The sequence below is a fragment of the Quercus robur genome, chromosome 9 (genome assembly GCF_932294415.1).
Source record: "Quercus robur chromosome 9, dhQueRobu3.1, whole genome shotgun sequence".
Classification (NCBI taxonomy): domain Eukaryota; kingdom Viridiplantae; phylum Streptophyta; class Magnoliopsida; order Fagales; family Fagaceae; genus Quercus; species Quercus robur.
Genome location: NC_065542.1, coordinates 12114599 through 12130402, shown reverse-complemented (window position 1 = coordinate 12130402; position 15804 = coordinate 12114599). Strand labels below are relative to the sequence as shown.

The following is a 15804-nucleotide window of genomic DNA, read 5'->3' as shown; positions in this document are numbered from 1 at the left end:
GTATATAATTAAAAATAAATAAATGATTTGTTACCTCCTTCAAGAATTAAAAAATAAAGTACTAACAAAATCCCTTGAAAAAATATAAGAATATCTTACTGAAATTCACACATATATTGCTAAAAAAAAAATAATGACAAATCACATATAAATAGTCATCTTAACTAATCACGAAAGAGAAATTGATACAACAGGCACTACAAGTGAGATATGCCCTTCATCCAAAACACGATACATCTAGATGTGAGCTTTCATGAGTACCAAAAAGATAGGTGCTTTCGTCTTGGAACAATTGTTGCGATGCTTACTTAATTTTATTTTGTAACATAGCAATGAGATTTATTCCTTTCTTTTAGATTATTTTAATATATTTTATACCAACATAGAAAATATAATATAAAGTATATTGTTAACCTTATCAACTGAACCAACTCCGTAAACAAACACTATCAAATTTCACAACTAACATAAGACATCAATAATCATAGTAAAATAAGACAAACTAGTCAGTAAAATTTTCATAATTAAAATAAAAAAAAAAAAAATCCACTTCAGGGTCCACCAATAGTTGTACCATCTAGAAACTTAACAAAAATTTTTCCTACTTTGTAGTTTGTACCAAACCAATCTAATACGATTAATCGATCACTATGCATTTCATAAACAAATGGACTTAAACTGTTGGCCATTCTTTACCAAACCACAGTTTGCAGTTCAACCAACTGCCACTCTCTACAATAATACCTTCAAAATCAAAACCAATCTAAAACAAAGTCACAAATAAAAATCTGATTTCCTTAGGCCCCAAATTTTGTTGGGCCAACCCTATTTCATTCCCTTTTCACTCAAACCAAACAAAAAAAAAAAAATTAAATTTTTTCTCGTATTTCCCAATCAAACATCAAGAATAAAGTGTGTGTTTCGCAAAATAAAAAATTAAAATTAGAAAAAGAAAGAAAAAAAAAAGGACTAGAGGGTGAAAAGGCATAAGGAAATGACATAAAATAGTTCTAAATGACTTTTTTTTCATTGACCATGTATAACATTTGTTATTGGATAACATGAGTTTAAAAATTAAATTAGTGCACTTTACCTCCCTAATGGATTGGTTATTATCATAACTAGTTGTAGGTCTATGCAATGCATGAGGCATTTACAATTTTTTGTATCGATATATATATATGTTCAATAAAAAGTCTGTGCTTCTTCCAACCACATAACAAGAGTCTTGAACATAAAAAGCTACTTTGTATGGCTTTGTTTTATCATATTAACTAGTTTGTGTGATTGTATGAAAATATTAACGGCGTTTATTGTTAGAGAATGAAGAGGGCAATAAATTTATTTACAGATGAATTTCTGCCATGATATGTTATATAATTTATACATTGTAAGATGAGCTTCACAATCTTCATATGAAATAGAATTCCATTGAATAACTTATGCATTACAAGATTGTAGATTATGATACTAAATTTAATACCATAATCTTTAAATTTCTTACCCCTATAAAAAAAAAAAATAATAATATCATGTAGGGGGAACATAAACAAAGATAATAAATAATACCACAAATAATTAAATTAAACAATTAAAAATAATTATATTACTTTTTGTCATTTTCGATTGAACTGGACCAATTAGATCGAGTGGATCAAAGGGCCAAATTGGACCGAAAGGACTGAAGTGGACTAAAAGGACCGAATTGGACCAAAATAGACTGAATGGACCAAAATGACCGAAGTGAACTGAATGGACCGAAAGGACTGAAGTGGACTAAAAGGACTGAATTGGACCGAAATAGACTGAATGGATCGAAGTGGACCGAAAGGACTAAGGTAGACTGAATAGACCGACATGGACCAAATTGGACAAATTATCAATAATTCTGAAATGTCATTATTAGTTTATTACCATCTGCATATTATGTGACAAAATATGTACTTTAATAATAATAAAAATTCTAACAAAGCATTTGAGTTATCACACCTAACATAAATGAGATAAGTTGTTCAAATCAAGGTTCTAAAACTTGTTTAGCAAAAGAAAAAAAAAAGTTATTCCCGCAATAGTTATTCCTTGAAACCTTGGTGATTTAAAGTTTTTACCCTAAAACTTTTGAAAGCTTCAACCAGCTTTAAAGTGGTAATAATATCATTGTCAATAGGTTTAACGGTATAGTGGGCGGAGATTATCTCTGAAGTTAGAAATATGTCTGATAATGACAGTGATGCAGAAGAAGATGATTTCTGGATGCCTCCAGTGGGAGATCGTTGGGATTTTGATGATGGAGCACACACACAGCAGCACACACACAACAGTAGCAGCGCACACACACACACACAGCAGCAACAACAACAACAACACACACACACACACACACACACACACACAGAGCAGCAACAGCAGCAACACACACACACACACACACAGCAGCAACAAACACACAGACACACACAGCAGCAGTAGCAGCAACACACACACACACACACAGAGCAGCAGCACAAGCAACACACACACACACACACACACACACAGAGCAACATCACACACACACACACAGCAGCAGCAGCAACACCAACACACACACACACACACACAGCAGCACCAGCAACACACACACACACACACAGCAGCAGCACACACACAAACACAGAGCAGCACCAGTAACAACACACACACACACAGAGCAGCAGCAGCAGCAACAGCAACATACACACACACACAGAGCAGCAGCAGCAGCAACAGCAACATACACACACACACACACACAGCAGCAGCAGCAACACACACACACACACACACACACACAGAGCAGCAGCAGCAGCAACACACACACACACACACACACACACACACACACACACAGAGCAGCACCACACACACACACACACAGATATCAAAAACCCACCAAGCAAAAATGACAAACATGAATAAACCCAATATGAATTCATCGATCAAACATCTCCAAAACCAAATATTGAAATATTGAAATATAAAACCAAATATTGAAATTGAACATTTATACCCAAAATCAAAACCCTAGATCGACGGCCGAAACCCTAAACCTAAAATCGAAACCGTAAAGCAAAAATAGGAACCCCAAAACAGGAATCAAAACAAAAAATTTTGAAAAACTTATTGCTAGTCGGCCTTGCGAGAATGGGTGTGTGCCAGCGATCGATGAGAAGGAAACGAAGAGGAGGAAGAGCAGAGGGAAGAAGGGGATTCACATAGGGTGGAAGTGAGGTAGCTTGAGATCGGTGAGAGTGGGCTGAGATCGGTGAGGGGAGTGTGAGATCGGTGAGAGTTGTCTCAGATCGGTGAGGGGAGTGTGTTGGAGCGGTGAGAGTTGTTTGCAATCGGTGAGGGGATGTGCGAGCGGTGAGGGGACTGTGTTGGAGCGGTGAGGGGAGTGTACGATCGGTGAGGGGAGTGTGGGCGATCGGTGAGGGTTTTGTGCGATCGGAGAGCCAGTTTTCTGTTTCGATGGTGAGGGGTTTCACGTTTCTTTTTTTTTTTGTTTTTATACTGAAACTTGAAGCTGCGTTTTAAACGCAAATCGCAGCTTCAGACTTGTACTGAAACTTCAAGCATTTCTGAAGCTGCGTTTTTTAAACGCAGCTCAAGCTACAATTAAAAAAAAAAAAAAAAAAAAAAAAAAAAAAAAAAAAAAAAAAAAAAATTTAGCCGGACTGGCCTGAAGCCGCGTTATTGAGCCGCGTTTTTGGAAAACGCGGCTCCAAAACGCGGCTGCAGATCGCGTTTTTTTGTAGTGTCCACACAATGGATGGTGGTCTTTCTTCCCTTAAAGTCCTCTTCTTTTTGCTTGACTTGTGTTGGGTACTATAATTTCACTCCCTCTACAACTACGCTAAAAACAAGTCTACAAAATATTAGTATATCAAATGTCATAAAAGATTTAAGTGTGATATAACTCATGGTTTGACAAGTGGTATTAGAGTTAAGGTTATGAGTTTGAGTTGCGGGAGCGTTATTTTGAGAGAGAAATTGGCGGGATCACAATTCAACTTCTAAGAATCACTCTAAAAACAGGCTCGTGAGGCACAATATCAAATGCATAAAAAATATAAATGTGTCATTTTTTATCACCAATTAGTTTTAAGTTAGAATAACATAACTCACGGCCTGAATGCAATTCATATTTCCTTATAAGGGAAGAGATGAACCAATTCACTGCAAAAACCAATTAATGATAATTATTTAGTTTATCTTACTATATATATATATATAATTTATCTTACATTTAAATAAAAAAAATTACTGTATGGAGTCTATATAAATTTTAAGGATGATATTATTTTATTACATTACATTTAAAAAGTTTTGATTAAAGATGGCAGCACTTCAGAGTATTTCTATATATAACACAAGGATGCAGAGCCAAAATGACGAAACAACCCACGCTTTTTCACTCTTCAACCCACGCTTTGGGATTCCCTTCGTTCTTGTTTAGTTCCTTGTCCATCATGAATTTTAAGAGGGCCTTACAATAACACCTCAATCACCAATTTTCAAGTAGGCCAATGATGAAGAAAAGAAAAAACCACAGCGCCATAAAAAGTGAATGAAATACAGAAATTTTAACAGCTGTATATATATAGGATTTACAAAGTTATCAAGTGGTGGTTGCTGGTCAGATTTTTGAATAATTCCATTCAAAATGATGGACTTATTTTTTAGGGGGCCAGAATAATTTATTCATTAGACTGCTGAAAAAGAAACAGTTTAGTATTTTTTTTTTTAAAGTACATGCAAACATGTAATCATAATAGATTATGAAAAGGAAATGTAAAATATTTAAAAATCTTATATCTTAATGGCATAATTTGCTCATGTTAAGAGAACCAGAGTTTGAATCCCTCTCAGGTTTTAACTTATAATTATCAAATTATATATACAAAAATGAACGTGACATAACATGAAGGTAATTATGCTAATATAGCACTAATAAATTACAGATACTGTCCCTGATAGCGTTGGAGTACTGTACACTTTGTCAAACTAAATTTTTTTTCATTTTCAATGGCATGATTCCTCCCCATCTTATGTACATGGACGAATCTGAGACTTTAGTAAATTGATCAGGCGAAATATATCCAACTCAAGATCTGTAGGAATCCCAAAAAAGATATAGCTGCTTGGATTGAATATAATTGGTTCCAAGTGCTTGAAAGATTTGCAGCATTGTTCGTATAATGACACTTTCAGTTTGTTGTAGAATTGAAATTTGAAACTAAAATAATCAAAGTGGCCATTTTCGATAGAACAAATCTAGATTCTCATTAGGAATTGGGTCTTGTGGAACCGCAGATAAGTAGACATTTCCTTGTTTTGCCTAGGTCCAAGGGATAGGAAGATTTGGCAGCATCTGGGTATTTAACCCCGTCGTTTGGGCCAATATAGGTGAAGGTGGCACTGAAAGATACAGGTGCATGTCGGTCTCCAAAGTCACAAGGGAATTATAGCATGGTAGTATAAATTAAAAAAAAAAAAAAAAAAAAAAAATTTATAGATAAATCTTACAGATCTTTTTGTAGTTTTATTGGCTCTCATTAAAAAAAAAAAAAAAAAGAAAAGAAAAAAAAAGAAGAAGAAGAGGAAATAGAGGCAATTTTTTTCTCTTTAAGAATGAGGAAATAAGTCAATACAAACTACAACCATTTTTTCTTATTGACAGCTCTAACATATTTTTGTATTCTTGTTTCCGAGTTGTCATTATCATGTCTGTAATTTTCGTGTAATTATTCAATTCTCTCTCAAAGCACAATACATTAATGCCTGCTTTTCTTCTTACATAGGAGTAACGGGTCTTACACTGAATAAATACCATCACCTTGTCGTCTATTATAAATGAACATGGCATTAGAAGACAACTTGTCCCGTTCATGTGGGGCTCCAAAGCAAAGACAAAGGAAGAAAAATTATAACGTGTCTTTCCGTGTATAAGACAATATTTTTGTGTGGAAAAATCGAATAAGTATAAGGGTTATATTAACGGGCACCGCACGGTGCTTGTTAAGCACTCCTTTTTCTGAAAAAAATTGTGTCTTCTGTCTCAATTTATGTTACTTTTTCAGTTTACAGGTATTATTTTAAGATATTTTTTACTTTTTCTGACAGATATTTTTTGTTTTTTCTGCCCTTAACTAGCACCATGCGGTGTTGGTTAACATTCTCCTAAGTATAATGACTGTCGTAACTTGTAAGTTGTGACATATTTTTGCCTGGGATTCAATTGTGTGTTTCCTTAGCTTAGGCTAAGCCAAACCTGGTGTATAATGCATAGATATTTTGTACAAATTTTTAGGGATACAGGAATTTCCTATTCATCAAACATTTAATTGGACGTTTGTGCTTCAATGGCATATGCTTTTTGAATTAGCATAAATTCCAAATGCAAGCTCACAATTAAAGATGGCCAACTTTCTGCCACTAGAGAGTAGAGATAGACTAACTTTTTTTCTTTTTAATTTCCTGAAATGGGAAGCTTTATAAATTACATACGAAATAGTATAAGTGTTAAGTGTCATTTGATTATACATAACGAGATTCATCATGTTCATCACATCACACAAAAGTTTCCAGTTATATACAGGAGAATGAAGGATTGTCAAGACTCAAGAGCTTGTAATTTAAGTAGATTCTAATTTTTTATACGAGCCAAATTCTCTCCCTTTTACGCTTATGGTAACAATTGAATTATAAAGAAACTCTTAACTTTAATTTAAAAAAAAAAAAAAAAATAGATAACGAGAAGGGAAGTATGAAGTTAGAATAAAAAATATGAGATATCAAACAAAAATGTCATTACTACTAAACTATCATTTCAAATATCAGCATTTTTTTTGAAACCGGAACCAAATGACTTTCATTAAATCAAAAGACTAGAATCCAAATACAGAGCATCCACAGCAGGGGGAGGATCCTCCTCCATCCATACAATATCATTATTAGATAACCTAGCAAATTTTGCCAAAGCATGAGCAACACCATTGGCACTACGCCTAACACAGCTAGTTGAGATGGATCTAAAACCTGCAGCCAAGCACCAAATATCTTCATAGATCAATCCAAGCAGAGAGAAGTTTGGTTGAGCCTGTGAAACTGTCTTCATAACCAGGGCATTATCACCTTCTAGTATCACCTCCATAAAACCAGCGTTTATAGCAAATTCCAAAGCTTTGCGACAAGCCATCACCTCCAATTCTTCACTATCCCTCACAGCACCTCCCTTGGTAGATACAGCAGCCATAACTTCACCATTCCTATTGCGAATAACAGCACCATATCCCAAAGTCGCACCATTATCAAAACTGGCTCCATCAAAATTCAGCTTGAAGAACTCTCCTTGTGGTGGCTGCCATGCTTGACTTGCAGGGATGTGGACTGATACAGGTACACTCAGTTGGTCTTGAGCCTCAACAAACTCTTTCAAATAATCTGATGCACGTTGGTGAGACCGTGATGGGTGTTGGAAAACACCCCCATGCAACACCGTGTTCCTCTGTAGCTAAATTTGCCAACAAATCACCCAAAATAAATCCCATTCCTCCAATGACAGCTTCGGCATGAGACCAGCTACTAGCTGTCTAAAATCCACTTGCTCAGTCCCAAATTTTTGAAATCTGATAGCACTACTCGCCCACACATCTTGTGCAGCCCCACACTCCCAAAGCACATGCAATACCGTTTCTGTAGCTCTATGACAGAAGCAACAACTCGCATCCTCCACCACCCTTCTCCGAACCAAATTATCCCGTGTAGGCAATATATTTTGACATGCTCTCCAAGAAAAGAGTTTTACCTTATTGGGGACCCTTGCTTTCCAAACCCGTAACCATAAGGAAGTGCTTGCTCTTTGCACTGAAGTCTCTCCTGAGGAACTCTCTGCCATCTTCAATAGCTTAGCGACATGGTACCTGGACTTCACACTATAGCTGCCCTTCTTTGTAAACAATCATACCAAGGAATCTTGCACAACCCGCTTGCTCAAAGGAACCTGAAGAATAGCTTCAGCGTCAAACTGATGGAATAAAGCCTGAATCCGTTCTCTATCCCACTGGTGGGTCTGCCAATCTATTAAGTCTGAAACCCTCCACTCCCAAATATCCTCCTCGGGTTGGAACAAAATTTTTCTAGCTGGCTGATTAGGTAACCAACAATCCTTCAGAACATGGATGGAAGCACCATTACCCACTCTCCAATAACACCCTCTCCTCAAAACCGGTTGGGCAGCCAGCAAGCTCTTCCAAACGTAAGAGCTATTTTGACAATCCTTCGCCTCAAGGAACTCACACCGCGGAAAATATTTTGCCTTAAAACAATTATACAAAAGAGAGTTTTTATCTTGCAACAACCACCATCCTTGCTTTGCTAGCATAGCTAAATTAAAGGATCTAATATCTCGGAAGCCCATCCCACCCTCTTTCTTTGACTGTGTTAAAAAGCTCCAGCTTTTCCAGTGAATTTTCCTCTCTTCACCAACTTGGCCCCACCAAAATCTGGCACACATAGCATCCAACTCATCACATAATTTTCCAGGCAATTGAAACACCCCTATCGTATAGGTGGGAATAGATTGAGCCACTGCTTTTATCAGAATCTCTTTCCCCGCCCTAGAAAGCAACTTCCCTTTCCAACCTTGCATCTTTTTCCAAACTCGTTCCTTAAGGAAAGCAAAAGAATCATATTTCCTCCGTCCAATCAAAGTAGGCAGCCCCAAATAAGAATCAAACCTTTCCACGGCCTTCACCTTCAGTTTATCAATAATCCATGCTTTTTGCTCCACAAATACATTGCTGCTAAAGTAAGCAGAAGACTTCTCTAGGTTAATGCATTGGCCAGAAGCATTAGCATAAAGCTGTAGAGTATCTAAAACAACCTGCACTTCATCTTTATTAGCCTGACAAAAAATCAAAGAGTCATCAGCAAAAAGCAAATTAGTTATACGAGGAGCATTTCTACAGACTAAATATCAGCATTGATATAACACTAAATATAATATGAGTGACATAATTAAGGAGGTACGGAACTAAAAAAAAGTCCGCATGAGGTTCAGAGTGGATCCGTTGACTTCTTCCTAGACTATATTTACACATAATACATCTAAAGCATGGGAGGCAATATAAATAGGAATAATATAATTTTAATTTAGGCCCAAATATAATACTTCTAACTAGAAGGTGTACTGCCCGTCGGGTCCATTAGAAGCCAAAGCCAAAGCTTTGGAGGAAGCCGTGGACTTCGCTTGGGACGTTGGTTTTCATTTTGAATGTGATTCAAAACTGATTGTAGCCGCCATGTTTGGTGTTAGTAGTCCTTTGAGTGTCTGTCTATAACATCATCGCAAGCATTTGTCAGAAGTTACAAGCATTCAAGACTTCACAGATCTCACATGTTCAGGGAACCGACTAGTTCACATCTTGGCTTAGCATGTCAAGAGTATTGAAAATTATGTAACTTGGATAAAGGAAAATTCAGCTTTTATTGAGTCTGTTTTGGTTCAAGATGTACTAAATTTATCTTCTTCTTAATAAAGTTGCAGTCTTTTAATAAAAGAATAAAAATAAATAAACAATGGCCAAGTGAGGAGTTTAGGAGTAAGGAGATGAGGAGCTTTGCGGGTGATAAGATCCGCCTCATTTAAAAATTAAAACCGACTTCAAATATATATATATTGTTGGGAAAAATTCTATATAACTGTGAATAAATTTTAACAAGTACAGCGGAAGCACAACCACACAAGAACTCAAAAATTTACGTGGAAACCCTTTTCCCTTGAAGGGAAAAACCACGGGACAAACTTCGAATAATTTCACCATATTAAATAGAGATTACAACACTTAGAAATACAACTTGAGTAAAAAAAACTTTATTTTTCTTTTCACTTATTGCTCTCATTCTCATTGTATATTTTCTCTTACTCTATATTTTTCTTTTTTCTTTTGCTTATTGCTCTCACTCATGCAGTTCTTCAAGATTGCACCCAGTCCTCACCACACTCTGGGATTCACTTCTTTTTCCCCTCTGCACAAATGGCCGAATGGCCTCTCCATTTAATTCTTCATCTTTTCCTTCTTTTCTCTGTTTCACACTTTTCACATCAAGTCACAATAAATGCAAGCCAACCTATCTTGACTTTGCTTCAACCAATTTTTTTTCTTCAACTCTCCCTTAGCCGAATGACCTTGCCTTTTACTCCTTTCTTTTCTTTCTTCCTTCAGCGTGTCCAACATGCCTAAGCCAACCAACCCATGTTGACTTTGTATATAATGAAGAAAAGTTAAGAACCATGAATGACATGCTCATTAAATGAGCATGTCTATTACGTGGGCTGGACTCATGGTGCAGTGCACCCAACATATATATATTTTTTAAATGATATTTGATATTAGATTAATAGAGAAGTGGTTTAGAGCCTGATTGGTTTAGCTGTTTCCGTAACTCAATTCTCAGTTTCCATAACTCATAACTCAAAAATGGTGGGACCCATAGTAAAAAGGTTGTTTGGCTAAACGATAACTCTGTTTCCATCACTCAATTCTTTGATTTTTGAGTTATGAGTTATGGAAACTGAAAACAACCAAAGGTTGTTTTCAGTTTCCATAACTTATAACTCAATGGCATTTCCATAAATAAACACACATGAGGGACCCACAGCCATAACTTTTGACCACCTTTAATTTTGACCTTTTTTTTTTTTTTTTTTTTTTTTTTCACTGGTTCGGTCTTCAGTTCTGTTTTTATTTTTTTATTTTTAGCTTCGGTGAGTTTGGGTACTGGGAAAAAAAAAGAAAAAGAAAAAAAGAAAAAAAAAAAAGAAAAGCTGCACCGGCTGACAGGTATGGACCCACAAATAGTGTAAAAAATATTGAGTAATGGAAATTTGGTGATGATGCCAAACGGGTGTGAAAAATTGAGTGATGAGTTATGAGTTATGAGTGATATGTGATGGAAATTGAGTGATGAAAAATGGTTGGCCAAAGACGCTCTTAGCTCCTAAATCCTATGAGAATAATTCAACTTCCACTTGAGCTAGTTGTTGAATTAGTTCGACAACTGGTTTATCGTCGTGTTGTGTTTTCGTTGTTATTATTATTATTATTATAGGTGAGGAAGATCAACTCTGCATAGAAGAATAAGATAATATCATTGAATTGTAATGATTTTGTAGCGCATGTTTGGTATACCATACCATACGGAGATTATATAAAAAATAGTAACAACCAACTTATGAAGAGAAACTACGAATCTACTGAATCTTTCATTTCCGACCATAAGGATTAATATTATTTCTAATATTATCTTCATTAAGTGCATCAAACATTCAAAGTTTCCTAAATCAAAAGCATTACAACTCAGTAAGGATTATCTTGTTTTATTTCTTTTTACTTGGTTTAATGCATGAATATGATAGATATCAAATGTCACATTATAGTCTGCTATATGCATCAAAATTATGAAGTACATGCAACCATGCTTTATTGTCATAGATATTTGTTACAGTTCATAGGTAGTGACCTATTGATGAGTAGCTTATTCAGCATGCCATATTGTTTGCAAGTTAGGCAATGACCTAGACAGCGCTCTTTATGGATGCACTATACCCATTATCAAAATTTTTGTTCCAAATCATAACCCCTCCATACTTGGGAGAAGTCTTAATAGATGGAAGGACCTGAGATTTGAGCACATCAGCTGGGATAAATCCACCACTTGGAGCCGCCGCGGTAGCCGCTGGTAGTCCCAAGAACACTTGCTTAGCTTGAACAGCAGTCCATGTTTTCCACGAATTCAAAAGGTTGTTTGCATTGCCTGAGTACTGACATCCAGGGTTGTTGTAGAATTGAACCCAAACATAATCAAACAGACCGGTTTTGATGGCGGCATCTAGATGAGCATCTGGGTATGGACATTGTGGAGCTGCGGCTAAGTACACCTTTTTTTGTTGGCTAAATCCATTAAGTGATCTAGCAAGTTCATCGTAGTGTTGGGTTGAATCCAACTCGATGTCAAAATCAATGCCATCCAAAACAGCATCGCCCAGTGGACGTGAATTGGACTTACCTCCTAGATAGGTATTCCAAAGGTAATTTGCAACTTGCTTTGCATCATCAGCTGTAGAAAGTGTGTAGCTGCCATCAGAGCCTCCAAGTGAAAGGAAGACTTTGATGCCTTGCCCTTGGCAAGCTTTGATTTCAGAGCTGAAACGGGTACAAGTATTGGCACTGGGGTCACAGTGCCCAGCTAGGTTTAGCTTTGGGGTTTGACCATTACCGAATGTGTATAAGAAAGCTATGTTCACATATTGGTAGTTCCCTGTGGCACAAGTGTCAGCCAAGGAGCCTTCATTGGAGTTTTGGCCCCAATATATGGCAATCCCAGCAGCCTGTGAGGATTTGCATAAAGAGATGATTAAGAGGGACAATAAAAGGAATGATGATTGTTTATGGGCGGCCATGTTGGGATCCTTTTGGGTTCTTTTTTGGCTCAAGAATGGTCGAGGGGGTGCAAATTTATAGCTGTTTAAGTCTATTATGTACACTATTAAATCCAAAAAAAAAAAACTATATAGTTTTTTTTTTTTTAATTTAATTTTTAATTTTTAATTTATAATGGACCCACTCCCATCACCTGTCACCCAAATTCAAGAACAAGCTATGTCTAATTGGTTTTCGAACTCTGAAGCCACCAATCTTGAAAAAGAGCTTACTATCCGATAGCCATGAAAGTGACATATGACCTCGTACGTGGCAAAAAGACACCTGCCAAATTACTTCATCTAATTGGAAGTTTGTAAGGCTTCAATGGCATATGCTTCATGAAGGTATATAAATTTCCAACTGTCTTCCAAAAGATGCCAATATGATGACTGCTTAGCTTATCCTTTTTAATTTTTATCCACACAATAGATGGTCTTTCTTCCCTTAAAGTCCTTCTTTTTGCTTGCCTTGTGTTGGGGGCACAATTTCACCCTAAAAACTGCTCCACAAAACATTATATCAAATGTTATAAAAGATTTGAATGTGATATAGCTTATGGTTTGACAAGTCCACACAATAGATGGTCTTTCTTTCCTTACCGTCCTCTTCATTTTGCTTGCCTTGTGTTGGGGGCACAATTTCAACCCCCACAATTGCTCTAAAAATTGGTCCACAAAACATTATATCAAATGTCATAAAAGATTTGAATGTGATATAGTTTATGGTTTGACAAGTGATATCAGAGCTAAAGTTATGAGTTTGAGTTGCGAGGACGTTATTTTGAGGGAGGGATTGGGAGGACCATAATTCGACTTTCAACAACTACTCTAAAAATAGGTTCGTGGGACATGATATCAAATGCATAAAAGATTTGAGTGTATTTTTTTTATTGCCAATTAATTTTAAGGTAGAATGACATAGCTCATGGTTTAATGTCTTGAATGCAATTCATATTTCCTTATAAGAGAAGAGATGCACCAATTCACTGAAAAAACTAATTAATGATGATTATATATATAATTTATCTTACATTTAAAAAAAATTACTGTATGGAATCTATATAATTTTTAAGGATGACATTATTTTATTACATTACATTTAAAAAGTATTGATTAAAGATGTCAGCACTACAGAGTATTCTATGTATAACATAATACTGAACACAACAGAATATTATTTGGATAAACTATATTTTAAAATCTTACATTTTCAGAAATTTCAAATTAAGCCCAACACTTTCCAAAAAAATCAACATAAATCTTTAAGCTATTGCTTGGAGTGAAAAATCATACAATTTACGAATGCAAAGGCTCAAAACAAACTTGAATATGATAGGTGTCAATTGCAACATTATATTCAATATTTTTCCAAATGAAGTGCATGCAAGCAAGTTTTATTGTCATAAATCTCTGTTACAATCCATAGGTAGTGAAAATACTACTATGCATTCCTTATTCAGGAGGGCATTGAGTGGTTTAGGCATTGACTTAGACTTAGACTGCACTCTTTATGGATGCACTATACCCCTTATCAAAATTTTGTTCCAAATCATAACCCCTCCATACTTGGGAGAAGTCTCCTAATAGATGGAAGGACCTGATTTTAATTTTATCACATCAGCTGTGATAACTCCACCATTTTCAGCAGCCTCTGGAGCCGAGATGGTATCCCCAAGAACACTTGCTTTGCTTGAACCGTAGTTCATGTTTTCCATGAATTCAAAAGGTCATTAGCATTGCCTGCGAACTGACAATCACGGTTGTTGTAGAATTGAACCCAAACATAATCAAACAAACCGGTTTTGATATCGGTATCTAGATGAGTATCTGGGAATGGATATTGTGGGGCTGCTGCTAAGTACACCTTTTTTTGTTGGCTAATTCCATTTAAATGTCCTAGCAAGTTCATCATTGTGTTGGGTTGAACCAATCTCAATGCCAAAATCAATGCCATCCAAAACTGCATCACCTAGGACTCACCTCCTAGATAGTTTTTCCAAAGGTAATTTGCTACTTGCTTTGCATCATCAGCTGTAGAAAGTGTGTAGCTGCCATCAGAGCCTCCAAGTGAAAGGAAGACTTTGATGCCTTGCCCTTGGCAAGCTTTGATTTCAGAGCTGAAACGGGTACAAGTATTGGCACTGGGGTCACAGTGCCCAGCTAGGTTTAGCATTGGGGTTTGACCATTACCGAATGTTTAAGAAAGCTAAGTTCACATATTGGTAGTTCGTTGTAGCACAATTGTCAGCCAAGGAGACTTCATTGGAGTTTTAGGCCCAATATATGGCAATCCCAGCAGCCTGTAAGGATTTACATAAAGAGATGATTAAGAGGGACAATAAGATTAATGATGCTTGTTTATGGGCAGCCATATTGGGATCCTCTTAGGTTATTTATTTATTTATTATTATTTTTTTAAATTTTATTTTATTATTATTATTATTTTTTTTTTTTTGGGATCAAGAATAGTGGAGTGGGTACAAATTTATTGTGAATTAGTTTGATTTTATTATGTACATTATTAAATCCAAAAAAAAAAAAAAAAAACTTAACTATAAAATGGATTTCATATGAAAATTTGAAGTAGGGTCATGCCACAAGGTTTATAAGGGTAGAAAAGTATGACAGCCGTGTCTTGCAGTTAACGAATTATATTCTAGCCCAAAGTTCATTTAACAATTCAAGCATCCCATCAATCAAGCTACGACAACCTGGTCCCTCCCTCAGAGAAAGAGTTAAAAAGCAAAGTTGAACTTGTGCATGGGTACATATGCTCCGGTGTAGTCTCTGCTTTAAAGAAATATTATGCATGTATGACTTGTTTGTATATTAATCTTAATGATTTGAGGATTTTATTTAAGGAAACAAATTTACTTTGCAATTTTTTTAAAAAATAAGATAAATATTACAAAATAGTTAGGAAGGATATGAATTCTGAATGTTTTCGTTAAAAACATTAAGAAGTAAAAACTTGTTGAACAATAAGCTCTTAGCTAGAAAATCGGTTATAAGTTGCAGTACAAGTATATTTTTATTTATTATGGACCTATTCCCATCAGATATTGTCACCCAAATTCAAGAACAAGCTACGTCTAATTGGTTTTCGAACTTTAAAGCCATCAATCTTGAAAAGGATGCGCATACTATCCGATAGTCAAGAATGTGAAACAAGACCTAGTACGTGGCATATGCTTCATGATAGGGACAAAAATTTCCAATAGTCTTCCAGAAGATGCCAATCTGATTAATTACTGCTTAGCTTATACCTTTTTGTTTAGCTTATCCGTTTTATCCACACA

At 35.8% G+C, this 15804-nt stretch overlaps 1 protein-coding gene and 1 pseudogene across 1 annotated transcript in view; both read right to left on the bottom strand.

Moving 5' to 3' along the window:
* Window positions 1-12535, bottom strand: part of LOC126698719 (acidic endochitinase-like) — a 30029-nt gene extending 17494 nt beyond the window's left edge. The window contains exon 1 of the mRNA XM_050396118.1: window positions 11545-12535. Within this exon, the coding sequence (XP_050252075.1) occupies window positions 11600-12484 (885 nt within the window). The 5' untranslated portion in view covers window positions 12485-12535 and the 3' untranslated portion in view covers window positions 11545-11599. The remainder of the gene's footprint in view (window positions 1-11544) is intronic.
* Window positions 12536-14100: 1565 nt separating this feature from the next.
* On the bottom strand, window positions 14101-14712 carry LOC126699274 (acidic endochitinase-like; annotated as a pseudogene).
* Window positions 14713-15804: the final 1092 nt, after the last annotated feature.